At 39.7% G+C, this 27571-nt stretch overlaps 1 protein-coding gene across 9 annotated transcripts in view; it reads right to left on the bottom strand.

Annotated features, from left to right (window-relative positions):
* mink1 (misshapen-like kinase 1) overlaps nucleotides 1-27571 on the bottom strand; it is a 36055-nt gene that overhangs the window by 6539 nt on the left and 1945 nt on the right. The window contains exons 2-28 of one of the 9 annotated variants that reach the window (XM_044223755.1): nucleotides 23728-23793; nucleotides 23111-23293; nucleotides 22908-23018; nucleotides 22728-22818; nucleotides 22499-22629; nucleotides 22324-22378; nucleotides 19306-19384; nucleotides 16078-16253; nucleotides 15884-15953; nucleotides 15562-15772; nucleotides 12035-12142; nucleotides 11368-11454; nucleotides 9045-9218; nucleotides 8773-8943; nucleotides 8190-8456; nucleotides 7577-7656; nucleotides 7350-7453; nucleotides 7158-7249; nucleotides 6793-6816; nucleotides 6161-6312; nucleotides 4927-5044; nucleotides 2980-3096; nucleotides 2568-2679; nucleotides 2063-2212; nucleotides 1205-1348; nucleotides 348-482; nucleotides 114-214 (exon numbers count right to left, since the gene is read on the bottom strand). In XM_044223755.1, the coding sequence (XP_044079690.1) occupies nucleotides 114-214; nucleotides 348-482; nucleotides 1205-1348; nucleotides 2063-2212; nucleotides 2568-2679; nucleotides 2980-3096; nucleotides 4927-5044; nucleotides 6161-6312; nucleotides 6793-6816; nucleotides 7158-7249; nucleotides 7350-7453; nucleotides 7577-7656; nucleotides 8190-8456; nucleotides 8773-8943; nucleotides 9045-9218; nucleotides 11368-11454; nucleotides 12035-12142; nucleotides 15562-15772; nucleotides 15884-15953; nucleotides 16078-16253; nucleotides 19306-19384; nucleotides 22324-22378; nucleotides 22499-22629; nucleotides 22728-22818; nucleotides 22908-23018; nucleotides 23111-23293; nucleotides 23728-23793 (3309 nt within the window). Of the gene's footprint in view, nucleotides 1-113; nucleotides 215-347; nucleotides 483-1204; nucleotides 1349-2062; nucleotides 2213-2567; nucleotides 2680-2979; nucleotides 3097-4926; nucleotides 5045-6160; nucleotides 6313-6792; nucleotides 6817-7157; nucleotides 7250-7349; nucleotides 7454-7576; nucleotides 7657-8189; nucleotides 8457-8772; nucleotides 8944-9044; nucleotides 9222-11367; nucleotides 11455-12034; nucleotides 12143-15561; nucleotides 15773-15883; nucleotides 15954-16077; nucleotides 16990-19305; nucleotides 19385-22323; nucleotides 22379-22498; nucleotides 22630-22727; nucleotides 22819-22907; nucleotides 23019-23110; nucleotides 23294-23727; nucleotides 23794-27571 lie in introns of those variants that run through there. The other 8 variants (XM_044223754.1, XM_044223758.1, XM_044223757.1 and 5 more) reach the window with 8 other exon arrangements.

Below are 27571 nucleotides of genomic sequence, written 5' to 3'. Positions count from 1 at the left end.
ATGGAGGGGGTTTGGGAGCAGAAAGTGAGTGTGAAAAAATAATCAACTTGAATGCTCCTCTGGTTGACTGATCTCGCATAACTAATACAGCTCATAGGAAAGGGGAGGCTTACCTTGAAGGCCATGAATTTGTGATAAGGTTTCGGTGCCCAAGCATACACTTCCACCGCATTCTTCAAAGCAATTACCAGGAACTTTATCCTCTCATATTTCACTAGATAGAACAACCACAAGGCCATCTGACATCAGATACTTGTAATCAATAATTCACTCTGCCAAATGCATTTATGAGATTTGTGTGGAGTGGAATAGACAGGAGTGATAAATAGCCATCATCTGTAACTCACCCACTTTGTAGTGCACGCAGCCCTCCATCTCCCCCACAGTGGTCCAGCCTTGCTTCTTCTCCACCTCGGGGTCATTGTGGAGGATCTTGTTCCTCAGCCAGGCCAGGTAGTAGACACGTACCTTGTTTTTCTTGCCTTAATAGACACAGTGGGAGATCAATTACAAAGGAGACTAATTTCAGTAATTATTTAAATGCATTTAAATTGTGGCTTAAATCATCTTTTCACCTAACTAGGATTTTCAGACAATACACAGAAGAGCTGGAAGATACATAACTTAGCATTCATTTTATATGAAACTGGATATTGTCTGGCATATTGAGTCACATAATTTTGTAATAGCTAACTTAAATGTTCTTTCCTAGTCTTAAAGACTGCTTTACAGTTACTCAACAAATGTCTAAACTTATGTTTTTGCTGAGCAAACATGTTGACTGCATCTTTCTTCTTATTAACATTATTACTGATTGTTTCTCAAAATGGTGCAAATTTCTGATAAAAACATCAGTAATCATCAACAAAATATCATCACATTACTGATGAAGTATATTGTAAAAAATACTGATATTTCCAATTTTTAGTACTCAAATGGCTTATTTAAATTGAATTTATTATTAAATTAGCTTTTCTCAATATTTCCAAGCCCTAATATACAGTGCACAGAAATAAAAACAGCTTTCCTGTGATTTTGAAGTGCAAAGTCAAAATGCAATACAAAATAATCACTCTGACAGCATGAGCACAATTTGGCATCTAGTGTTTGGCATCCCATTAAAGACAGCAGTCTTGGGCCAAAAGCACAGACAGCTTTAACCAACTGTAGTGAGAGCAGACTGGCGATGAGCAGCAATAATGACCTGATATGGTGATGAGCAGGTTGAGGCCCTCTAGGACGTCCATCTGTTGGAACCTGCGGGAGTTGATGAGGGGGTAAACCTTGCCCTGACCACTCCGGTCTAGCAGTTTCAAACCGTTCTCTGTGCCCACCAACAGGTTCACACCTGGCGACACATACAATGCACAAATATATAGCTTTTTCATTTAGCATAAAATGATTGTAATTATTGCCTTTCCTTTAGCCACAGCTGAAAATATTTCTGCAGTATACTTGTGTTGTAACTATTAACTAGTAACTGTTATTTGAGATCTGGTATGCTTTCATTTTCCATTATCATTTCCACATCATAACCTGCAGCAGCTCTACCGTCACATTATTTCATTTTATTTAGAGGAGAAATAAAGATAGATTTAATGATTATGTGATGTAACTGTGTGTGATGTAACCCACTGACTACTGTAAGCTTTTTTGAAGAGGGAGAAAAGGGACTTTGAAGGAACTATGCCAATAAATAGGCTAATTAGTTAGCTAGCTAGCTGTTGGACTGTGAGAGAGCTACGCTCCTCAGGCACACCAGCTGTTTTGGCATTTTTGAAGCGGTTGCGCCTGTCACTGTGTGTTTCTGTGTAATCGAAGGTACACCAGTGGCCTGAAATCTTATTTCTATGTCACATGTTTTCAGTTTCACTCATATTTGCAACCAGAGCCCTGCTGGAGCTGACACATTAGTTCTTTGTCAGGATGTTGAGCTCGAGATAAAAGGGGTTAAAACAACTTGGCTCTGATGCAGCACCAATAATCTGTCTGATTTCTATGTACTGTATGTTTTCAACCGAAGTCTGGTGTCTTTACACTCAAGTATTGAATCTGTTCTCACCCCACAGTGCAGCACACAGGATCTCAGAGTTGAACCTCTTCTTGTACTTGCGGATCTCAGGTGTGTCATTGGGGGGGCGTGTGTTGGTGGGATTGACATTCACCATGGATCCTTTCCTCACCTCCATCTTCAGCTGCTCAAACCTGGAGCCTACACACGGAGGCAGCAGTGGAAATGGCTTCATTGGGGAAGGAAAATACAAACCAGGGCAAAAGGGTACAAGGTTTGGAACTAGACACAAATCTCCCATTGATCTTTTTAAAAGGGAAATTACAGTCAATTAACAAGTTACATTTTTAAAAAATGTATGTTGTAATGTAATAGAAAATATTCTCTCAATCTTGAGCAAACACACTATTTAATTTCCCAAAGTATTTTATTGAACAAGAAATAATGTCAAAGGTTAAGGAAGTGAATACTTCTGCAATCAGCTGTAGCTTCTTTGATTAATGTTCAAGAAACTCCAAGCAGATGTTATTGCAAGTCTGAAAAGCTTCTCACTCACCAGTGATAGACATGTTATCCCCTGTACCTCCTGGTGACTGGTACATGCCCAGATCCACAAAGGTGGTGAAGGAGGACTTGCCAGATGCTTTAACCAAACCTCTGGACTGATACTGTTGGAGCAGAGAGGGTGTATGAGTTGTACAGTGCTGTTTAAAACAACATCATGTCTGTGGAGATTTTAGTTTGTCAGACACAATGTTAAAAATGTATATTTTCTGTGTCTATGTGGCATTAAAACAGCAGTTTTAAGATCTATATTTTTGATGATCGGCCACTAACAAGCTGAACTGATTGTCATGAAATTGAATGTGTTATGGGTGGACTTCATGGCTGGAATGATGGCAGATAGGGAACACATAAAAATAAACCAGGAATTTAGGGCTGATATACTTAGCATCAGTAAAACTTACATCATAAACAGAGTCCTTCCCAGGGGAGGAGTGAGTGGCTGAATCAGTGGGGGAGTGGGAGGGCTGCACCACATCTGGCAAGTTAGTGTACCCATTATGGCTCCGCTTTTCTGGGGTCTTTCAGGTAAAAGACACACACACACACACACACACACACACACACACACACAAAAACTCCATGTATTACATAACGCCAATGACAGACTTGGAACTAGGCTAGTCTGCTGCACCAATTACTAGGATATGAACTGTTTGGTTAACACACCACAGTAAACACAAAGTGAATTGACAGCCGTGACCAAACTTGCTTTAAAAAGTCAAGTTCATGTTCTTAACACTGGGAGACCCTGCCAGTTGTTGTTTCTTTTATGTCACTGATGTGCAACTGTTAGATACATGCAGTTGTCCAGGTTCTAGCTGCCGTGCACAACGTAATGTCATGTCAGTGGATTCACAGCCTCAAATCTTACAGCGAAAACTGAAAATGAACTTTTTGTATTGTACTGAGAATCTAAAACACTAGTTTTTAAACTGACCTATGCTCTGTGAAAAGACTAGAAAATATCTATCTGCAGAGTTTGTTGTTTTTTGGGGCATTTTTGCCTTATTAGAGAGTGACAGCTGCAGAGAGCTACAGGAAAAGCGAGGGAGAGAGAGAGAGGATGACATGCAGAAAAGGACCCCAGGTTAGAATCGAACCCGAGCCGCTACAGTAAGGACTCAGCCTTAACGGTAGCACGCTACCAGGTGAGCTACCAGGGCACCCCTAAACATTCAGATTTTTAAAACTAAATATGGAAGCCCTTAAAATCTGAAAGCAGATCATATACGGGCTATTTATTGTACAGTCTCAGTTTTTGTATCTGTACTCAGTGGTAAATGGGAAGACTCTAATTTGCACAATGGTATTAAACATGACCTCCTGAAGATGATATCAATTGTTCAATCTAGTGGGTGACATAAATGTAGGACTGTCACTGTTCTAATGTGATGCAGATGAATTTCTGTGCTGACAGTGAGACAGGTTTGAAGACTTGCTTTAAAAACAGATAGCATATTTACTGTATGTGTGAAAGTAATCAAAATTCCTCTTCTTTGTACATATGTACTGTATGTTTATCAATTTATTTATTATGCCAGACAAATTAATAACTCCATATCTCTCCATGATATTCAGTAATGTAACTGTAGCTTAACAAATATTTGACACTTATTGCATATTCAAATACACACACATAGATAAACACACAAAACTATTGCACTTCAGTGAAGGTGACACTTCCCACATTCAACTCATCATGAGCCACCTGCAAGATGTATGCCGTCTGTCACTGAATCATATTGCTGTCTCCCCAGAAATCGCAAAGATTTATGCCACCCTAACACAGGGTGGCTTTAGGTAAAATACAAAATAAAAAACAATATTCAGTTTCAATATTATTGACACATACTGTACACATTTACAGAGGATCAGTAACTATGTACTATAGGCTTGCAAACATTCTCATGGTCAACTTTGAGCTGATGACTGGGCTGAGTTTCTGTGAGCTACCCAGCAGCACTTCTTTTTCCTAAAATTCTGATTCTCAACACACGTGGAATACTAAAGCTGTGGCTACGTAGCATCACGGTCTATTGATAGCAAACCTGGCACTGTATTGTATGTCTGCCTCCTCTGTGATTCATTTCTTCCTGAGTGCTTGGTGAACATTGGTGCAAAGCATTGAATCTACAAAGATGCTCTTTGGCTTTGAGGGAGTGAAAGCTGATGGTCATTGTTGATGTTTCAGACATCTTAATTTTTTTTTTCTGCTATCAAACTGACAAACAAATTGGACCCAGCGCCATTGTCTTGTTGCTTTGTAATATTTTTTGACATGTATTGGTTTGATTTTTCCATCAAGTCACAATGCATTTTAAGCATCATTACGTATAGAGATGACTCACCCTCTGCACCAGCATGGTCTGATCCCCATAGCCTCCAGCTTGCTCTCCCTCTCCCCCCTCGCCTTCATCTTCATGAACCACCATGGTGTTGACTGAATCGGTGTCTGCATCCCTGTGACTGAAATCAAAAGATGAATAGAATTAAAGGATAACATAGGACCTTGACAATGGAAAAAAGTTAAAAGAGAGTAAGGCAGTTTTACGGGAAGTATTGAACACTTGAGCAACATTACACAAGAGGGTGTGCTTCACCCTCGTCATTATTCTATAATCTCTATAGGACCGCGTCACTGAAGTGACTGAGTTCACCCTTGAGTGTAATACTACCATTATACAACAGTTACCAACAAAATAAAAGTGTATTTATATTGTGATTAATTCTCAAAATAAAAAAAATGTTTTCCTAGTGTTAACTCTGTTTTCCTGGAAACATACTGGGTCTGACTAATTACTAGAAAACTACTAGACAGTCACGTCAGTAGAATCATATGTAATGAAACCTAGTTTACTACTTCAGCAAGTAGGCGGATCCTTAATAACGACCTAGCAACAGAGACGATTTCTAGTAACCGTTGACTCAGCCAGCCAACTTGAGCTAATGCTTTCTAGAGATTGTGGGATTTCCCTAACTTAATACAAACCACACATATAAACACAAAACTGTCTTGCTAGCTCAATCTTGTTGTAACTAAGATATCTGCTGAAAAAATGTTTTTTCCCATTGACAGATTTAACTGTCCGTGAACTTTTTAAGCTAGTAGCGCCGTGTCACCATCTCACCAGCACAGCTTATGGAAGACGCCAGAGCATAACATCAAGGAACAGAGTTTCCATGTGATCCAAACATTTCCGATAAGTCCAGAGAGTTGTAAAGTCCAAAAGTCGAAATTTATTGAAATAAGATAGAAGTAATCATTTCCAAAATTCCCAACATGTTTTTATCTAATGAAATATTCTTCTTCAGTCCATGTTTATTGGCATTTATCCTTTCAAAAACAAAATTTTCACTATGGTCACAAAACTCTTTGCTCTCCGTCTTGCCGCAAACAAAAAAGGCACGAACTTGGCAGAGTAATATTTTTAGTGATGAGCATGGTGTGTTGTAATGCTGATTTGAGCACGTTCTAAATGTCTAGTTGACCAATCAGATTGCTTGATTGGAACTAGTAACATTGACAAATAAAAACAATTATTTGCTTCCTGAATTGTTAGTATTTGTAGGTGTTAGTGTTACCGGTCTGTGGGGCTTTCTTCCTCCTCTGCTCCCTCGCCACTCTCGCTCTCCTCACTACTCTCGCTGCTCTCCGAAGAGGAGGAGTAATCATTGGCCTTAACTGGGGGCCTTGGCTGCTCCTCAGCACGCTCCTTGGCAAAGAGGCCATGGTCCTGCACATACATACACCACTACTTTAAGAATACATTCAAAAAATGTTTTAAACAAGAAAGCAGCAAATAACCCAACAGTAATATATGCAATACTAATATTACTGACAATCCAAACACAACTGAAGGTGATGGGTCATCAGAAGGATGGGCTCAGACACAGTCCAGACTCAAAACTCCCAATACTCTCAAAATTCAGAGCCTATCATCTGATGATATTTTGGGATAAATTTGAGGCATGGTTACAAGGCCTGTGCTGAGTGTGGGATGTCCACATAGTAACAGAAAAAATGCAAACACATTAAAAAGTCCTGTATGTAAGTGGAATGGAATTTCATTCAAAGACAAAACATTATGTACCCAATAAATGAAGACAGTGTAGAGCATGCAATTCATTCTAAGTACTACAGCCAATGAATGCAGATACAAACTCATGCTGAACACTGAGCGTTGCACAACACACAAAGACACAGTGATACTAACCTCCCCTATAGCTCTCTTGTAACTCTGTATTTTTGAGGTAAAGTCAACAAACAGGGATTTGAGAAGAGGAGAAACATGAAGGGAAACAGCAATAGTGTGGAGTACATTAAGTGTAAAGGAAAGGTAATGTGAGGCGAAAAACTTCAGTTAGTATACTATGTAAATTTACAGAGCAGTTGCATTTGAGATCAAACTAAGCACATGTACAGTAAGTAAGTGCTTTTTATTTTATAACTTCTTATATCTGACCAATTCATGTTGTCATGGTGTTGCACGCACCCCTTCAGCAATGTTAAAACTAGTTTTATAAGTAGGGGATACTGGAGAGACAGCCAATATAATGTCTGTGTGAAAGAACCACTTACAGCAGGGCGCCCAGGGCGGGAGGAGGTGCGAGATTCCCCTGGCTTATGACGACTATCATGTGAGAGAACGGGTGAATCCATTTTGGAGGAACCTGCAAATAATAATGTTGTAGAGTGTAGTTATAATTCTGAAATCAGACTTACTGCAAAGACAGTCTGCAGAGAAATAGCATTGGGGAGGCAGAGACTCACTGAGGATGCGATGCCTCTCTAGAGAGCCAGTCTGGGGCAGATTGGATATGATGCTCATACTGTCTCCTCTCTCCCAGCGATCATTGCGGCTGAGATCTGGATTGCTGCAATGAGGATACATTGAGGATACAAATCTGTTATCTCAAGTCGTCATTAAAACCTACCAACATTTAGGAGGCACTAATTTAAGGAAATATCTGATCAAATCATTTGGCTGTCTACAGTACCTGGCTCTTACTGGATGCCGTATGCCAGAGGTCAGGTTGGTGTTGAGAGCTGTGGCAATAGACGCTGTCCTCTGAGGAATCTGAGGACAGCAACATCATAGTCTTACATTTACCAGTATTTTGCAAAAACAGCAGCTTAGAAAGTGACCAAAAATTTTGTTTTAAATCCTAATACCACCCTTAATAAACAATAGCAATTTCCTAGAAGATTGGTAGACCAAGTAGCCTTTAATGCACCAAAGATGAACTGAAGATTTTAAATCGCATAAACCACCTTTAAAAGGTATTCACATCAACTTTATCCTGAAATGGTCAAGAGTTTTCCCTAGATGTAAACATGTGAGTACAGGGTGGGATTTTAACCTCCACCACCACCAAATGCAGGTCAAAGCAGTGGATGGAAAAACTGTTAGATCCACTAGCTACTGTGTGAGGTAAACAAGAGTTTATATTTCTTAAAACCTTTCAATTTCAGTTTACTAACTGTAGTCTAAATAACATATAATATGTTTGTGTGTAGATATGAGAGTCTTGTTAATAGTAAGTGCAAACTGGGGTTATGTTTTGGGTTTGTACACCGACTGCTGAGTCAAAACCAGCCACTAGCTCTTACCTTGGGTGGGAGTTCCACATCTGGCAGGCGGATCCACGGGCCGCGATCTTCTCTGATTTGGTGTGCCTGTGGTGCCGGGGTTTCAGAAGTGGGGTCTGAGTTTTGGCGCACCAGCTCTCTTGAGTGGATGGGGCGGGGTGTGGGGTTAAGGGAGGGATCCTGGGTGGGGAAGGCGGACATGGTCTTAGTGGGCTGGTCACAGAGGGACTGGGAGCGAGGGACAGGGGCAGCATAAGGCTTCAGTGGAACCAAGTGAGCCATCTGGAACTGCAGATGACAGGAGCAGCAGCAGCACACCAGGAGGAAGGAGCAGCCGAACGGAAGGAAGAGTGCACAAGAAAGTCGGACAAGCAGGCCGAGGTGGAGAAGAATATAAGGTTGATATCCGAAGTGATTTTTAAACATGTGATGACAGATTGGTGGAGAGGGAAAGGAGGGAAAAGAAAAAGAAGGTGTAAATAAGGTAGCATAGACAATGAAGGGTAAAGCAGCTAAAAATTGGGGGCAGGAAGGCATAAGCAGTTCTGTCTTCTGTTGTTTTTCTAGGAGGTTTTAATTAACTGAAAGACTTGCAAACACCCACCTTTCCCTGTCCCCCTTGGGGTTCAACAGGCCTCTGCATTGGTGGGGTCTGAGCAGACTGGACCACTCCTGATTGGCTGATTGAGTCAGAGCGCGACTGGATGGCAGTGTCAGAGACAGTGGTGCAGATCTTGGGTGAGCCCTGTCTGTTGAGTTTACTTCGCTCCTCCACCTGAAACAAGGACGACAGTGAAAGAAGGATTTACTCTGTAGACCAGTGTACAGTAGTTTGGACTGTGGTATGTAATGCTTCAAATGTAGGTAACATGTTACCTCACGGGCCCAAGTAGGTTTGTTGTTGGGCTCCAGGTTTTTGTTATAGTGGTAGAGCTGGGGCTTCTTTTCTTGCTGCTGTTGTTGCAGAGACACCAGGTAGGCATGCTCCTGCTGCAGCTGCCTCTGGAGTCGCTCTGACTGACGCTGTTCCTCCAGCTGCTTGCGCTTATACTCCTGAGCAAAGAAACACACTATAGTCAAGACGTTGCTTGCCTCAGACTGGACACAGGTCAGGCAGGTCATAAGCGAACCAACACATCTGCAAACAGCAATTCTGCATTCAAACTACAGGTAGAGGTTTGCATATTTAGCTGACCACTGTATTCCTATTTTTAGTACAGTAGTCAATTACCAACCCACATCAAAAGAAAAATGATCGTGTTTGTAGCTAAACCTTTTTGTGCTGTATATTAAACAGACAGTGTAAAGTGAGTCAGATGACTTATTGGTTTTTCATTGTGAGTTGTAAGCACAGGTCTTCCAGCCTTTTGATGGCCACTGCATTCATAAGGAATCAAAAAAAATATAAATATGAGAAGAGTTTCAACCATGAGTCACTCATGTAGACTCAAATTCCATTCCATTTTCAAGGACTAAATGCAACCATCTGAATGTCTCACATAAAGTTACAGTTGATAAATATAAACAATCTTAAGTACACAGAATCAAAATTAACTTTCCCATAAAGTTAAATACTTGTTTTCATTTGTTTCATTTGTTCTTCTTCTTAATGGCTTAAATTGCAAATCACTGTGGGCCAAGCAAGCAAAACACTAGATTTACAAGTCAATCTTCATTATGATGCTCACATATGGCCCCATGTTCTGGGTAGTTAGTGAAAGCATGAGACTGAATACATACATCCAAAATCCTTTAGAGAAACCACTGTGGCGTTCCTCTGAGAAAACCTAGTATGGCACGTGGTGAGAACACTTCACCAAGGTACTTCCCTGTGTGGGAGGGGACTTTTGAGTAGACCAAAAACACAATGGCTGGATTATAATACATCTCTCAGAGGGAGCTTGAGTAAACTCCTGTGGAAAAGTAGATCTAGGATGCTCTTCTTGCCCTGCTGCCACCATGCCCCTGACCCAGACAGAAAATAGCAGGAGAGAAATGGAGTTCATTACAGGCAGGTTTATTACTGTTGTGAGCTAGCAAAAGAAGGGTGGCTTACATCTACTGTACACAATGGACGCATTAAGAGATCTGGATACTGTGCTCCAAGATGGCGGCCTAATCACTTCAATGAAAGTTGGTCACCGGGCACATACACCAAAATAATTTTTTCAGGCTCCCTAAGGCTTCAGCATTACTGGGCCAGTAGAGCATGTACACTAGACTCCTTCTCTGGCTGAGCTGGTTAAGAGGGCTGAGAGCGTTTATGTTAGAGCCTTTTGAATGTAACGGATCAAATTCTGATAATACAAAGAATTACAGTTGTTCCTTTTGTAATGACTGTATGTAAAGTTTTTTTGGGTCACTGCAATACCAACTGTGGCCAGTATGTCAAAATTGTCTCACAGCACTGTTCCTGAGGATTTGCTGCACACATCATCTCTGCTAATTTCTCTTGAGCATGGCATTGAACCCCCAAAACTACTCCAGGGACACTGCCCTATGCTCTGGTCCCTATGAAATATACACAGGAATTATGTGTATGTGTAACCTAGGAGGAATATGTAAACAACTATCTCAGTTGTTTCATGCATACTTAAATGAGGATTGGGTTCTTTCTCCATCTAAAAAAACAGAAACAAAGAGCTCAATCCAAATGACAGCAACTGCTATGCTCCACAGGAGCTAGTTCAAACAAAGATGTCAGGAGTGTGGCAATTCTTTCCTTCAGTGTAAGCAAGATACATTTACACTAATACACTGAAATCTGCCTAAAACTGCCCCCCACAATCTAGGTCAGTGCATGCCTTTTCAAGACATGCAGTATTGTGGGAGCTGCACCCATACTCTGCAACATGTAGAGCATATCTGCATCAAGGTGCTGCACATCTAGAACCTGAATCTGCTTATTTTGTTACAAATACAAGTAGAGCGGTTAGAATCTGACTGTAAAAGTATTCATCTCAGCTGCCTTTTATTCCACCTAAAAGCATCTACCCCAAACGCAAGCAGACATGTAACACTGCAGTGTTTGTTTTGACGAATACAGAAACAAGTCATATTGTTGAGAGGTCACACTCAGTATTTTTCAGTGCTGATCAATAAATCTCCGTTACTGATGAGATATTATAACCTAGAGGAGGATGTGGAAACCTCTTCAGTCAAAACAAGAAATGATAAAGGAGTAGTGAGGACTAGTTACCATAAGTAGCGCTTGCTCCTGAAGCAACTGCTGCTGAAGGATTTCTAATTGCCGTTGCTCTTCTTCTAACTTATGTCTGATAAACTCCTGAGGAAAGGTAAGGAGGCAGGAATGATAGGCATTAAGATGGGAAAAGAGAAATGAAAGTGTATGGGGGAGGGGTAGATGATGGGCAGATAACAGTTATGTAATGTCATTCCAGTAAAAAACAGAAACCATGTGTGGTACTGATAAAAATCAACAATGTTAACACTGAATTTTCATGACAAAACATGCACCGTTCCTGTTTATAAGTTGCAAGAGACAAAGACAAAGTTACTATTAAAACATAACATCAGTGTCTAGCGCTACATAGAGACTGTGATAAATTCATAGATTAAGAATAATTTAAATATTTAGCAGGTTCCACACAGTATTTGGGATGGTGCTATGATGCCAGACTCTTGTGTTACTGAGGGTAGACTGGAAACAGAGCATAAGAGAGGCAGAGAGCTCACCCACAGAAAACTCATCTTTGAATAAATACACTAATTTAGACCCTTGCTGCTATGGCAACCTACTCATGGAATTTCACCACCAGAGCAACTTGCACAGTGTTTCTGGTGGACACACCCACACTTCACACTGATTGGCTGATTGAAGTCCCACATCTCCTGTGGTTGGTTACCTGCTCCCTCTCAGCCAGCCTTCTATCTTCCTCCCGTCTCATATCGTCAAGTCTCCGATGGGGACCTTTTTCTTGCTGCCTCACCATCTCTCGCTCTTTTCTCTGTTGCTGGGAGAGAAGGGTGACAGGAAAGAGAGAAATGAGCATAGAGGCTATGTTTGTACCAGGGAATTTATAATGGATAGCCTGCTTATAAGCAAACCCTCCCTTGTTTTTTGTGCACAGAGCTGGAAAAAAGAAATAAAGGGAGCGGGAGTGCAGGGCAGAGAATAGAGGCTGTGAGTCATTCACACACACACACACACACACACACACACACACACACCTTTCGCATCCTAATCATCTTCTGAGTGCGCTGCTTTGATTCAAACTTGAACTGACCATAGTTATTCATTTTTGGCAGGGAGCAGTCTTTATCTGCTTTTTTAAAAAAGGACATTGAAATAACAAGTTTTGTTCTTTGTGGTGAAATGAGAAACTCCCACTTGTTAATGACACTCAAAGCTCTTGTTGTTGGCACTTTACAGTTGAACAGAAGAGCCAGAGAAGACAGAGGAGGTATATTAGGGGAGTTCAATATTACTGCAGTAAAATACCATACCAATACTGCACAATACTTATAATATATAATAACAATAGCAATATCAGTGTAATTATGTGTGCCTCATTCAAATCCCACATAACTCCTCAAACATTTCGAAGCTGCTGACACTTTCTCAGCCCACCAATGAGCTGAATTATGCAAGTACGTCTTTCAAAATCTTCAGCTACGTACACAACCTGTACTTAAATAACGTCCAAAAGCATGTCTTAAAAGTGTTACCTCAACCATAACAATTAAATCCAAGCATAAACACAAAACCTTTATTTAATGTCATTGTCCTTCACGTCTGCATCAATATTTGCTTCCAAACACAAACATCACAGAGTGGCATGTTTCTCAAGTTTTCTATATTTGTTTGATGCATGTCACTCCACCAGCAAGTCAATAAATGAATTGCTAGTAAGGGTTAATGGCTACAGACTATAAGGCAAAGCTTGCCACAAGGCTTTTTTTCCTGACAATTTGTCACTATGATGACACTTTTTTGTCAAGTCTGTATTAGATAAAACTTCAAAGCAAATTCACTTGCCTTTTGGGCAGAGTAGATGACATGTTGATACACATTCAGGGGATGTGAAATATTTCAAGTGTATATCAAAACTTTATGTCAACTGCTAAAATATTTAACCAAGACTTGTACTGTGTACTTGTATTATTCCATACAGTGGAGTGCTAACACTGTTAACAGCATTATATATACACACTGTACAAACCAACATGTAGAGTAAAAGATTGTTTTGGGTAGGAACTTCATGGGGGAAGGTAATAAAAGATAATACAATAAAATATAAAAGGATAAACTAATTCTATTTCACTAGTGATGCAAATCTGGGATGGCCAACATGTAATCATTATCAATTTTCTTGGTTACACTGTTGTTCTTTTTTAGCTTCACTACAGCTAGCTTGTTAGCTGGCCTTCTTAAATTCTTCAACCTTACAGCCTTAGGAAATAGACAGATTGTAAAAAATAGCATGCGTATTGTTTCTTAGTATTATATTACTAAAATTAACAAATGCAGCCTCCCGAGCTGGTTCACAGCCCTCATAACAGGCAGATTAGTGGTCTTAGCGTAGAGAAAGTCTGAATCTCGAGCCACTAATACAACTCACTAATCTCCACACTCCTTAAGGGTGAAACTCCCTTTTCACAGTTTCCATGCATTTTACTAACTTCATACCCACAAAACATCTCACTCTAGGCTACAAAATCATCTCACTCTGGGCGAATGTTTGCAAAATTAATTATTCATACTTGTGTTGCAAGGAGCTGGACTTTCTTTCACTTTAAATAACGTCATTATTCCCCACTGTTTACCTACTTATTTAACTATGAATGTTAGTAAACAAAATGTTAAAAAAAAAGGTACTGTTGCCAGTGAAGATGACCTGAGCTTTTGTTGAGTACTTGCAACTAGTTATTTAGTTGGTGACAGAAAAAAGCTTATGCATAGGTGAATTGTACCGGTGTGTTTTACATGTAGTCCATCGACCTCATTTCCAAATTTCTAAATCTAAGCCACTCAAACATTGTTACTCCCACATGTTGTTTTATTGTATTACGTATTATTACTTATGTTCATAGTTTATACATTCTGCATATTACATATCAAAATCATAAATGCTTTCCACTTATGACCAAAGCAAACAATGGCAAACCAAATACTGACCTGATAAAGGGCAAATAAAAAGGGCAACAGCAAGTAGTTAAGTGGCTGAAGGACAAGGACAAGAGCAGACACATTACAGACAAGGAACCTGATATTTTCGTTGCTTGGTACAGTTTAGCTTTGAATTAAATATGTACTGTCGTGTTGCATAATGTATTAGTAGCATGAGCCTCTGGTAAAATGTGCATGATTACAATAAATTACAAAAATCAAGGTCAACAGTGGAAATAGATCCAGGACACCATTGTTCTATCTCAACAAATGTATTATCTGACATTATGAATATGTGCATTTAAACTACCGATGTGTTTTGATTCTCTGAAGTAGGGAGAGGATCATCCGCGGGTGGTACTTCATTAATTGCTTAATAACTCCACTTACATAATAAGTACGTCCCTAAAACACACTTGAGTGACACAATTGAGTGTCAGTATTGGTCTATTCACAGTTAGGGAACTGTTAAATCCTTCTTTCTAGTGATATGCTTTTCATCACCAGAAATTAGTTTACGCAGCATTATATTTTGCAGGTACCAGACCTCAAATCTCAGTATTGGGTGCAATATTGCAATAATCTTGGACAATATTGGAATGTTAAGTGTTGGGTCAAAAACTTCACAGTAACCACAAAAGAGAAAGAAAGTTACGATAAAGGCAAGAAAATATCTTAGGTTTCCTTAAAGGATAGATCGACATTTTGGGAAATACTCTGCTTTCTTGCCAAAAGTTGGTTGAAAAGATTGATACCAGTCTCATGTTTTTGTGAAGCTAGAGCTAGGAAGACATTAGCTTAGCATAAAGGCTAGAAGCAGGGGGAAAACTGTTATCTTGGCTATCTACAAAGTTCAAAAATACACCTACCAGCACCTCTAAAGCTCTCTAATTAACAGGTTGTATCTCCTATGACTAATCCATACAAAACAGAAGTGTAAAATGTGAAGTTGTAGTTTTAGGGAGAGTTATGTGTTGTAACTACTTCTCTCTGGGCACATTGGTTGCCAATAAATAGTTACAGCACAAGTTTCAGAGATGTTGGTAGCAGTATTTTTTAACTTTGGAGAGAGCCAGGCTAGCTGTTTCCCCCTGTTTCCAGTCTTTGATAATCGTCTCCTGGCTCTAGCTTCACATTTAGCATACAGATATGAGAGTAGTATCATTCTTATCCTCTAACTCTTGGAAAGAAAACAAATAAGCGCATTTCTCCTAATATCAAACTAGTCCTTTAGAAAGTATCAATTCCCTAATTGATTATTACCTCTTCAAGTCGGCGACGCTGTTCCTTCTGCTCCTCAATGCGTTTCTGTCGGTCATGCAACAGTTGCCTCTTGTGTTCCTCAGGGTCCCTACGCTGAGCAGCCAGTTGGGCCTGCTGCCTCTTGTGAGCCTCGGAGCGCTCTTTGTTCTCCTGCTGCAGACGCTGGAAGTCCCGCCTCAGGGTGGACTCACCGGGCACATTGAGGATTGAACTGATGAACAGAATTGAAGATGAGGGAGAGGATTTTGGGGACAATCATTTGCACAGAGAACACAAGTCAAGGATTCATACTACTTGGACAGAGATGATAAATTTAAATTACCTTGACTCTCTGTCATCTCCACGATTTTCATCCTCTTCATCACTACCACTGTACTCATACTCAGTCTCTTCTATAAGAAAAATTTGTTAAACATTACATGAAAAAAAAACCCACTGACATACTAACCTACAGTATACTTCAGCTGATCACTGTCCATGAAGAGACAATGTAGCCTTTCCATCTCATTTGCTTACCTTTCTCTCCCCTTTTCTTACGAGTACGGTCAATATGGTCTTTGAGCTGAATTCGGACCTGGCGCTCGGTGGGCTGGTCCCTGATGAAAGAGTGCTTGAGCAGCTGCTCTGTGGATGGTCGGCTGGGATATGTCTTCACGAGACAGCCCTCTATAAAGTCAATAAATTTCTTGGACCTGGGAGGAAGGGGGAGGTTAGAGGATGATAAACTAGTGAGGGAGGAATGGGAGGGCAGAGAGGCATAGGACAGTAGGCAGCTGGGCTGTTATTGCCCTGAATCCTGATCCAACAATAATCAGAGAGATTTAAGTGGGACAAGGTCTGCCTTTAGCCCCTTTAACATGTCCAGAATTTTCTGGGGAGGAATTGTGTGTGTGACATTTCTAGGAATCTTCCTTTGTACACAGGTGTGAATGAAAGCCATTATGGTTCCCAGTATAGCTCACAGTCTTTTGTTACACTGAAACAAATCACAACTTTCTGCACTGACCCATTTCATTCTGCAATGTCTTTACAGAAATGATTTGATTTGACAGTGGAGCTAGTAGCTGCGATCAACCAGTAAACAGAGTGAACAGTACATTAACAATCTGAGAAACTACTTTACTACCAGTTGTTACTTTCTTCTCACTCAATTTCTCTGAAACTGAGACTAAAATGTGAGCACAACATGATCACTATAAAATTCACTTCAATGCACTACAATAACCATGCAATTAATACTTCCTGTATGAGGTCAACCAAGAGTTGTTGAGTTCATGTTATGTCCATCCCTTACTTACGTTTTTGTATGTGCATAAATGTTAATTTTGAGTCACAAATTATTGACTGACAGCTTCTGTCTGATTAGAGTTATATAAACATTGTGAAAGGAAACACTGCATTCTGAACACAGTGGGACCATAAACTCTACTAAGTGGGTCCATTAACGAGTAGCAGGAAAAATAACAGGAGCAAAAAAAAAAAAAAAAAAAACAGGGTAGGAGAAAGAATATGACAAATTAGTTTAAATGTCCTCAGCGTCTTGTCTTGCTCACAATCATATTTGTCTCAATATTGGAACAAAGCACATTGAAATCAGCTACCCCAAATGCAACCCAGTAACCTGAAGCACAACATCTGCTTTGAGAAATCACAAATTTTCCTGTAATTTTGGGTCACTTCTTGTACAAGCAGCATTCTTTCCATTCAGTGCTCTTCTCATTAAGTATGTTTATATGCACTTAACCTGGTTAATGTTGCTCTGCAACCTGTTTTCTCAAACATCAAGTCAATAGAGTAACCACATTACTACAGTGTGGTCTCCTGCCATGACCAGATTTTTCCCACTTTGGTATATCACATTTATTTGTTGGATTTAGCCATCTAATTACTGCAGAACTTATGTTATTTCAATAAAAAGAAAAATGTATTTCTGATGCACTACATACAAATGTTTCTGTGTAATTTGATAGGGAAAAACACTAGAACAGAATTGATCTACTATGGTATCTACTGCACAGTACCAGACAGTGAAAATTATACATTCTTCCATTGTTTTAAAGTCTAACTGAAATCGCATTTAGCCATCCCTTTTCGTAGTCAAAAATAAACTCAACATGTTTTTAAAATGCATTGTTATTATTAAAAAAGAATAAAAAACGTCTGAGGAAATATCAGAAATACTCCTTTTCATCTCAGTGGACTGGATGGGCATGTCGGTGTCTGTGTTTGATTGACAGCAGCTGGCAGGCTGCCATAGTGCTGGTGTTACACCGCAGGAAATGAGAGACGAAGTAAAGAAACTTGCACTGTAGCCTACATGTCAAGGGCAGACAGCGTGTTGTCAGTGGTTTTGAAGACTAACGCTGGGGACACACAGGAGGCGGATGCGCCACGAAGCACAACGCTAGGTAATTTCTCCTGAGAGCAGTAGCCTGGCTGTTCAGACCAGAAGCGCATTTCTCCACACCAGTCAACAAGCGATTCTGCTCCTTTGCTCTTTTCTAATCACATTAAAAAGCTGATCTTTAGAATAACCTCATGAATTTATAACTTAAAGCTTTGTGTTTTTGCGGGGTGTTGCTTCTTCTGCAACAATGAAGTTAAAAAGATGCCTTGTGTGATGATGTGCGGGGAGGGGCGCGTATACACACACACACACACACACACACACACACTCACTCTCGCTCTCTGTGAGACAACTGACAAATATATGGAATAAGTATGTAATTTAAAATACACAATCACACACAGCAGTGATACTATTTCTAATAAATATAGTGGATGGGCAGATCTTGATATTTTATCATTGGGGGGGGGGTCACTCCAGGAGCAGAGAAATCAAAAGGGTTGGCAAGCATGGGATATTATTTATCAGAATCCGATCATTTATATCATATATAATATCAATTTCTATTGTTTCTAATAGATTTTCAATGCCAGATTTGCTCGCGCCACGCGGAAAAAAAAATATACCAGATGCCGAAACTATCGCTGCTGAGTGCAACCTGACCGCAAAGCTCCACGCCGGCGCACTCTGTCTGAACAGCCCAGATGGTTAACATGGGCGCCAAAAGGAAGCATCGTGGGGCTTCCGCCTCCTGTGTGTACCCTGTGTAAGGACCACACCAGCATCAAACTGGACCAAAGTGGTATTCGCAGGTATGTTTACATGTTATTTAATGTGTTGCAGTTAAGCAGCTATTTAGCTATCTAGCCTGCAAACTCACGTTAGCAGTGCACTTTTCCCTGCTGAATGTTCGCTCATTCAACAAGCTAAGGTGCAGGACAAGACATGTGCTCATTTTTGTAAGTTAGATAAGAGGGAGACTTTAGCAGGGAAGCTAATGTGGTTGTTGTTCAAGGTCTTTGGCTCTTGAATTGTGTAGCAGGCTGCTGTCTGGCTCAGTGTGACAGTCTGCTTTACCTGACGAAATGCAAAATACTGCTTTATGCAAGATTTGATTGGCTGTATCAAAATAAGTAGGGAGCGCCATCATGAAACCAAAACATTTTGAATATAAATTTGTCCCTTTTGGTTTCTGATATGTATGCTGTTGCAGACAAAAAAATGAACTTTAATTTCAGTTGGACTTGTTTTGGGCAACAATCTCTTCAAATTGCCTTTGAAACATGTTAAGGTTTTGAGGCTTTTACACACATTAACATCATGTGAAGTATCTAGGATAGGATATATCTAAATAAGACTTGGAATTCAAGGAGACAGCAGGATGGTTGATAACTCACCATTTTTTGGATTTAAGTTTCGGAGGGGGATTCCTGGGAATCAGGAAGAGGGCTCTCATTGGGTGCATGTCACACAAGGCTACAGAAATACGGAGATAGTGAGAGTTGTTAGGTATTATTAAATCCTCCTACCCATGATGAAAGCTACTGTACAAAGAAGAAAAAAGGAACATCAGAATAAATTTTATGTTAGACAGAAAATCATATATTCCCACACATGGTAGTTCGTAATGCTATCCACCATTACACATATTCTTTGTATCCTCAAACATGGTTACAGCTGCTGTTATCCAATATTTCCTGGTGCTCCAGGCTTATTGTTACATTGAATGTAAGAGCAAGGCCTGTGAGTCATTGTGTTTCCAGCGTAGGCAGGTAGCTAAAGCTGACTGCTTAGCTTTACAGTTTCACAGCAAATGGGCTTTTGTAACGCAGTCTTTTGGACATATGTATCGTGACTGTGACAGCCAAAGACAAGAAGGAAATTTCATTTCAGCATTTTAAGGGACACATTAAAACAGAGAGATCCCAGTTATACTGATAAAGTGTGCGTCATATGGGAATGATTGAGTATACAGAGTTACATACTGCCATCCCAGAGTGAACTGTTCTGTTTGTTTAGGCTTTTAGCTGATCAATTGTACAGACAGTACAAAAGCTCTGTATTAAATGATTACGTTTTATTCACCGTACTGACAATCTCGGAACCCATCGGCTATCGTCTGACAATGATTTAGCCTCTGGGAACAACTGACAGTGTTTCTAAGCTTCCGGTGTAGCCAGCAGATATCCGTTTATAGAGATTACCGTACTGACAGCTCTTTGTTTTCTTTTAAGTATTCATGCTTCTAATGCTATGTTCAGACTAATGGTGACAAAGCTACAAAACGGCCAAGCGTGGCCAGCTACATTGTCGCCTAGTCGCTGTAGAAGTATTTGTATTTTGTAGATAAACTGACCATAGTCTACCTAGACAAAAAAGAACTTTCAGTAAATGTAGGAGGTCATGTGATCAATACAGACCTTCTATGGAATAATTTCACTACAAAGCCAATTGCATATGTATATAGAAATTTTAACTCAAACTGTTCCAACGGTTATATAAATTTGGTCGTTATTATTTTCATCATGGCGACAAACAATAAGTAACACAAGAGAGAGACAACAACTAGGCTTGCAACTAATAATGATTTTTATCATTGATTAATCAACTAATTAAAAAAAAATCATCAAAACATTTATCACATAGTTATTGACAAATACCCATCTTAAGTTATCCAAGACCAATGAGGTGTCTTGACATTGTTTACTTTGTTTGGCAAGCAGTTTAGAAAAACATAAAATAATACATTTATAATGCTTTTAAACTGAGAAATTAACTGATTAAAAAAAACTGTCTTCTGTTGATCAACTAATCGGTTCATTGACAAATTATTTCAGTACTAATAATGAGAAAAAAAGCTAATCTAAAAACAAGGAATATTGCAACTTTATCAGTGGAAAATATTCAGTAATGAGACTGATGTGAGTAGGTACACACTGCGTAATTTATAATGGTACATCATCACCAGCTTGACAGTTAGCCTGTATGCCTTCATGTCTTCATGTCATTCACAGCAGCACCAACATGGTCTGTAAGACTATGTGGTCTTCATCAGTGATGTGAAAAAATGCTTTCAGAACATTAATTTGTAAGTGCCAGTGGTACTAATTTATTTTGACTAAGAAAACTAGATTCCATTTAAACTTTAAGCTGAAAGATCCACTCCAGACGTGTTTTGAGACATATAAAAATACTCTGCTTGGAATAATGATTTGTCTGCGATATGTTTTTCCACATAAAAAAAAAGTTCAATTATCTTGTTAAGAATTCTTAAAAAATACATCTACTCCCTCATTGACAAATCTAGAATATATGAATATGGAAATATTGTTAATTTTAAAAGTTTAACTACTGGACACAAGATGTCCATTCACATTGTACTGTATGTGCACTGGAGGCTTAAAATTTCATTGGGCCATGATTGGCTTCCAAACTCATTGTCACAAAGTCATAATTGTAGGTAAATGCCTTAAACTCTGATTTAAGGTGAGCACATCTCCTTCAGCAGATCAATGTGAAAACAGCCTTCTAGTCTCAAATTCTGCACATACATCATTCTGCACAGTGAAGATCAAACATCCAAGTGATATAACAAAAAGCAAAACACAGTTTTGCAGATAAGTTCCTCATGTTATGACTTATTTTACAAACATTTTAGTGGCTACTCTTAAGGGGCACTCACATAGAGATGCAGTGCTAGAAACGCGTAGCCAGCAAAACTCCTCTCTTGCTCCACGCATCGCATTTTTTCGGTTTTTGAGACGCGCATTAAAGTTAAAATATTCAACTTTTCAGCGTAAGGTGCGGAGTCACACTGCTCGTCATTGTCAAACTTGGCCCAGGCAACCAATCAAATCAAGCAAGAGGTGGGCTTTACTACTTTACCACTTTCTTCCTGTTGTTTGAGCAGCAACATGAATCTCTCTGGTGATACCATTTACTATGCTATTACTACATTTACATTTACTATGCCGGTAAATAGGCTGTTGAACTGTTGAACAGCGGAGCAGGGGCACACGCAGCCCCGCTCCACAGGCGCACCAGCTGTTTTGGTGTTTTTGAAGCAGCTGCGCCTGTAGCGGTCAATCTCTGTGTGATCGCCCCTTTAGGAGAGATTTTCTTTGCTTCTTAGTCAGGCTTAGACACCAAATCTCAAGGCAGACAGATCTCCCCGCTAAGCAGATCAGAGAGATCTGTGTAATCAGCCTCCACAGGCCAACTGCCAGCTCACGACTACACTACCTTGATTACAATGAGTCAGCTGTCCATCTGAAGATACAGACAAGGCTGCATATGCAAGACAAGACTCATTCATGAGGTCTTTCAGAATGGGCTTAGAGACACGAGAAATTATCTGTTGCTGATTACATACAAGATATGACCAAGAACAGGTTAAAAAAAAAAAGTGCACTTACGAGGAGCTCCCTCTGCCATCTCAATGGCTGTGATCCCCAAGGACCAGATATCACTCTGCAAAATACACAAGGGACCAGGTCAGTCTCCATCTTGCATATGCTCTCACGGCATAGTGCTCATACTCTCTCTCTCACTCACACACACACACACACACACACACAGCACTGCTGTTACCCTGTAGTCATAGGTGGAGTCAGGGTTCTCATCACAGGCAATAACCTCAGGAGCCATCCAATAAGGTGTGCCAATGAAGGTGTTCCTACGCCCAACGGTCCTGTCCAACTGAGCACTCACCCCAAAATCAACTGAATGAGGACAAATGAATCAGAGGAGGAAAGGACGAGAGACAATGAGGGATAGCATATACCTACAACAGCCAAAAACTTTCAAGAATTCAACGTACCAAGTTTGACCTCTGCATTCTCTGTTAGCAGCACGTTCTGGCCCTTGATGTCTCTGTGGATAACTTTATGGGCGTGGAGGTGAGAAAGGCCCTGCGCACAGACAAAGAAGTCAAAATTGGTCAGTAAGCGGTGACCTCTGCTGCAGACTTGTTTTGACTGGTGCGACTGCGATTTCTCACTCTTAGGATCTCTCTGCAGATGTAAGCAATCCAGTCCTCCTTTAGAGAGCTGCCCTTAGTGTTTTTCACCAGGTCGGTCACTGATCCTGCCCCACAAAACTCCATCACCAGCTATATACAGACAAGCACAGACTTAGTAAGCACAATCAATGAGGCATACTGCTTTTAAAATCATAAGGCCAGGTACAAAAAGGTAGACAGACCCAAAGTTGGTCATCATGTCCTGGTGGACTCTTCTTGACAAAGGCACCGTAGTACGTGGCTATATTGCGGTGGTGACTGTATTTTTTCAGCATGTTGATTTCTGCTTTGATCTCCTCTTCTTCCTCCTCTGTAACATCCATCACCTTGATGGCAGCCAGCTGGCCCGTCTTCACGTGACGGCCCTGATTCGAGAACAAGTTGGATCATAGTGACAGTGGTCAGCAAATTTTAAAATCAACCTGGGACTACATGTTTCTGAAACTCTTTGAATTTTGCCCATTAAGTGTTGCTAATTGCTTTATCACATAATTTTGGCATTCTTATTTTACATTTTTTTCTACTGGAGTCTCTTATCTTTTTCTCACAGCCACTTTAAACTTTTCAGACTGCTGAAAAATGTACTGACATAGCAGTAAATTAAATCTGCTGTAATCTGAGAAAGTAATGCACAAAACATTTAACAAAGAGCAGGGACAAGAGAAGTCTTTGTAGTCACACTCCAGCCTGCTCAGTTTTACAGCAACTCATTGCACAAGTGACAGCTTATGTGTTGAATGCTTCAATCTTCAATAAAAGTCCTATATAATTCAGATGTGATATGAGCATCAAGTCTCACCTTGTACACCTGTCCATATGTCCCATTGCCGACAACCTCGACCAGCTCAAAGATTCCTGCTGGATCCTATGAGAGACACAGGCAGATTCACTAGTAATAGAAAATGCAGACAGAACAGGATGAGATACACCAGGACATTCATGTTTCCTAGCTTAACATTTTCAAGATACAAAAATCTCCATATGGAAACAGCATTTCAATAAAATAAACTGCAATTAATTTTGCTTCTTTGCAAATTTGGAAGGAAATTAAAAAGACTACACCAAATTTATTTTTGTTTTTAAGTGGGTGATGATTGCTTTGTGCTTCTTTGAATCCTACACATCTACACTTCAAGTGGAGGTCGTATTTCATGTTGTTACACTCAAGTTTCTTCAGTTAACAGTCACCCTTGAATAATAAAATCCAACTCAACTGCACCTGTTCTAGTAAATGCTGCAATCTGGCTTCAGTTATGTTGGCACAAAGGCTGAATTAAACAAGTCTAAATACAAAACACTGTTGAGGACACAAAATAAATACAGGCAAACATAATTCAAGTCATTTCAATGTCACATCTTAACAGAAACCTCAAGAATCTTTGATTTAATATGTACAGTACTTATATATAAAATCAGAAAAATGACAAACAGCTGCATTTATTTTTTTTAACAGAAGCGGTGTACCTCCATTAAAGTGAGCATAACTGCAGGTCTATAGACTTCATCAGGAACAATGTCATAAACACAAAAAGAAGCACACGGGCCTCTGTAGAACAGAAATCATACATACAAACAAGAAAAAGAAATGGTTTCTACTGTGTACACTAAAGCCAATTTAAAGCCAATATTACAATTCCATATTTCCATACAAATCATCTGAACTCAATCTTCCTAGCCACCCACTCACACACAAGACACAGAGGAAACAGACAAGCAGATACGCTAAATATTGATACTAGATTAGATATACAAAGATGGATCCTGACAACATGGACATGACTTCTGGCCTTTTCCTGATTTGTTCATTTTAAGTTTTAATGCAGTGAACACATATTTCACTGACACTAATAATGAGTAGGTTGTTTTGACTTAATTATGCAACCCCCCTCCCCCAAGAGACAAGGGAAAATGACAAGCAGATCCACTTTCATGCAATTTCAATATGGCTTTAAGAAGATGTGTGGGTGGTGAGACTGCTGCTTTGGGTTTAGAATGTACAGCATGACCTATCCTGCTTTCATCTGTTTCCAATGATGGGTTATCTACATTCAACAAGGAGGGGGAAAATTCCTTTAAGACAGGGAACATTTATGGGTGTGTGTGTGTGTGTGTGTGTGTGTGTGTGTGTGTGTGTGTGTGTGTGTGTGTGTGAATATATACTTGTGAAAGATTTGGCAGTAAAACTAGGAAATGACCACACATTTGATGCAAATTCACTTAGCTCATATGATGACAAATGTACCTGCCAGATTTTGAAGCATGTTATGTACAAGGACACAAAAGAGGGGGAACCGTGACGTAAAGTAGGAGGCAAGAGTATGATGGTATGAAGAGAATAATGTAATGATAGAGTGGGTGGCAAGGCAGGGGCGGTAGCTTCACCCACATCCAGCGCAGAGAGTGGGATGAGAGGAACGAAGTGATAGAAGGGGAAGGGTACAGTTATGTTCTTGGAGTAGCACCACCAGCACACATAGCCAAACAAATTGTCGGCAATGATTGTAAAAAAATAAAAATAAAAAAAAGGTAAGGAAGCAGTAAAACTATGGGGTAACTGGAGGAGGAATCTACAGTCAGCCTGCATGAATCACACAAATGGAAGCTCTGATACTTCTTGTCATTATCGTGCTGCCATGATAATGTGTAAACTCAATATATTGGAGAACAGGTGAAATTCAGCAGGCATTTGTTGGATTATGACCTTGTCACGTTTTGTTGTCTTAGTTCTAAAAGTGTAACTTATTATGCCACCTGCACAACAGGTGGCGGTAACACCCAAGATCTGCTGCAATGTGCCAACAACAGCAGGGAAGAAGACGACTGCGAGCTAGTAAATGAAGTAGCTAATGAATGGATGATGCCAAATTTAAAATACTAAAAAACATTAGTGCTCAAGGATACACACAATGCATTTAAGTGAGTAACATTGAATGTAAACAAAACTTTTGTTTGTTTACAAAAAAAACTCCATAGGGCACCTTTAAATGGTCAGTTCATCCACATCACAAAAACAGTTTACACTTATCTCTAGTGGTAGCTGGCCATGCAGATTTTGGCATTGAAACTTCTGCCACCTCAATACAATGGAGGTAAATAGATTTCATTTACACTGTTCAAACTCAACAGTAACTTCACTTTTCAACAACAACTAATTGATCAGCCACCCAACCAATCTGCAGGCACTAGTGCAGCGACGAGGACAAAATCCCTAACCGGCATCCTACCCAATAACACAGTGAATTGTGTTCAGTGGAATGCGCAGCCAAGTCGAAGGCACCGCTATCGTGTATCCAACCCCATATCTCTGCAGTGGTGGGCAAGAACTTAACCCTGCGTCGTCCTTGCACCTACCTAACTGTTCTAATGGGCATACTGTTAACATTTGTAGATACTGGGTGCAGTGTATATAACCAAGAATTATGTCATATTTGTTTCCCCTGCATTACAATATTCAAACATAACAATTGTATTGTACAATACCAGGCCACAAATTGCAGTGCAATTTTTCAGACTGTCACTTTGGGCCAAAATACTCACAATACAACACTGTGAGATTCTATTGAGACTGATAATCCAATTCCTGAATTCAATGAAGTGATTGTACTTCTATTCAAAATGATAAAATAACCTCAGATAATATTGGCAATCTTCTCATATCGCCATTTTATATAGATTTATTGTAAAGAACTGGGTGAGTTCTAACAATGTATTGATTTTTTGAAAAATCTGATTCTCAGGTGAGCCCTCATTTAAGCCAGGAAAAAAGGTAACGCAGACCCAACAAACCAGGACTTAAATAAACTACCCCTGCTCTCCTGTTAAGCCCCATAAAGCTAGAGCTTCACCAAAGTGCTGCAGAGTTTCCTGACATTTTCTGTGGACACAGGGAAATTAGCTTGTATATTCTGATTAGAGATTTACAAAGGCCACCTAACATAAAAAAAAAATATATGAAATGAAAAACATGGTTATATTTAAAACCTGTACAAGAGTGGGGAGCTGCAATCTATCGTGAAAGAGTGACTGAATGCATAAAATATGTCTTTGTAATGCTAATATGGGTCTGTCTTAAGGGGATTTACTGCTGTTAAAAATTTGATATTTTTGACACCTGCCATTGAGATAGAGAGATACATCAAAACGGAGTATCAGAATTGTGGTCTTCATTCATAAACTGTTCCCTTGAAAAGAGTTTTATATATATATATATATATATATCAAATGGGAATAGTGGTGAGGTTTGTTTTTACCATTTGACTTTTCTTTCATTTCTTGCCTGGCAAAGTGGTTGGCCAAAAAAGCCAGGTAGATTTTTAAGATTGAGGCCTTCAAGGTGGACCACTGAAAACACCAGGGAAGTAAGTCCTGCATTTTATTGTTATATCCCAAAGTCTGATATGTTGTATTTTATAAATATACAGTTTTAGACTGTTCAGTTATCCAACCAAACTAAACTAAACCAAAAAGACCAGATCCAAAATTCACCAGGGTAAGGTTAGAGGATTTGCCATTCAACTTGGGATCACTGACTGTCAGGCCCCCATATGAAAAAGCCCCTCCAAAACACAACAAAAATTTAAACAAAAGAGATAGCGTTTGTGCATCACAATCTCAGAGTTTATTATTGGTAGTTGAAAATACAA

The sequence above is a fragment of the Siniperca chuatsi genome, linkage group LG14, assembly GCF_020085105.1.
Source record: "Siniperca chuatsi isolate FFG_IHB_CAS linkage group LG14, ASM2008510v1, whole genome shotgun sequence".
In the NCBI taxonomy this organism is placed as follows: Eukaryota; Metazoa; Chordata; class Actinopteri; order Centrarchiformes; family Sinipercidae; genus Siniperca; species Siniperca chuatsi.
Note: the sequence above shows the minus strand (reverse complement) of the source record. Positions and strands in the feature narration are given on the sequence as shown.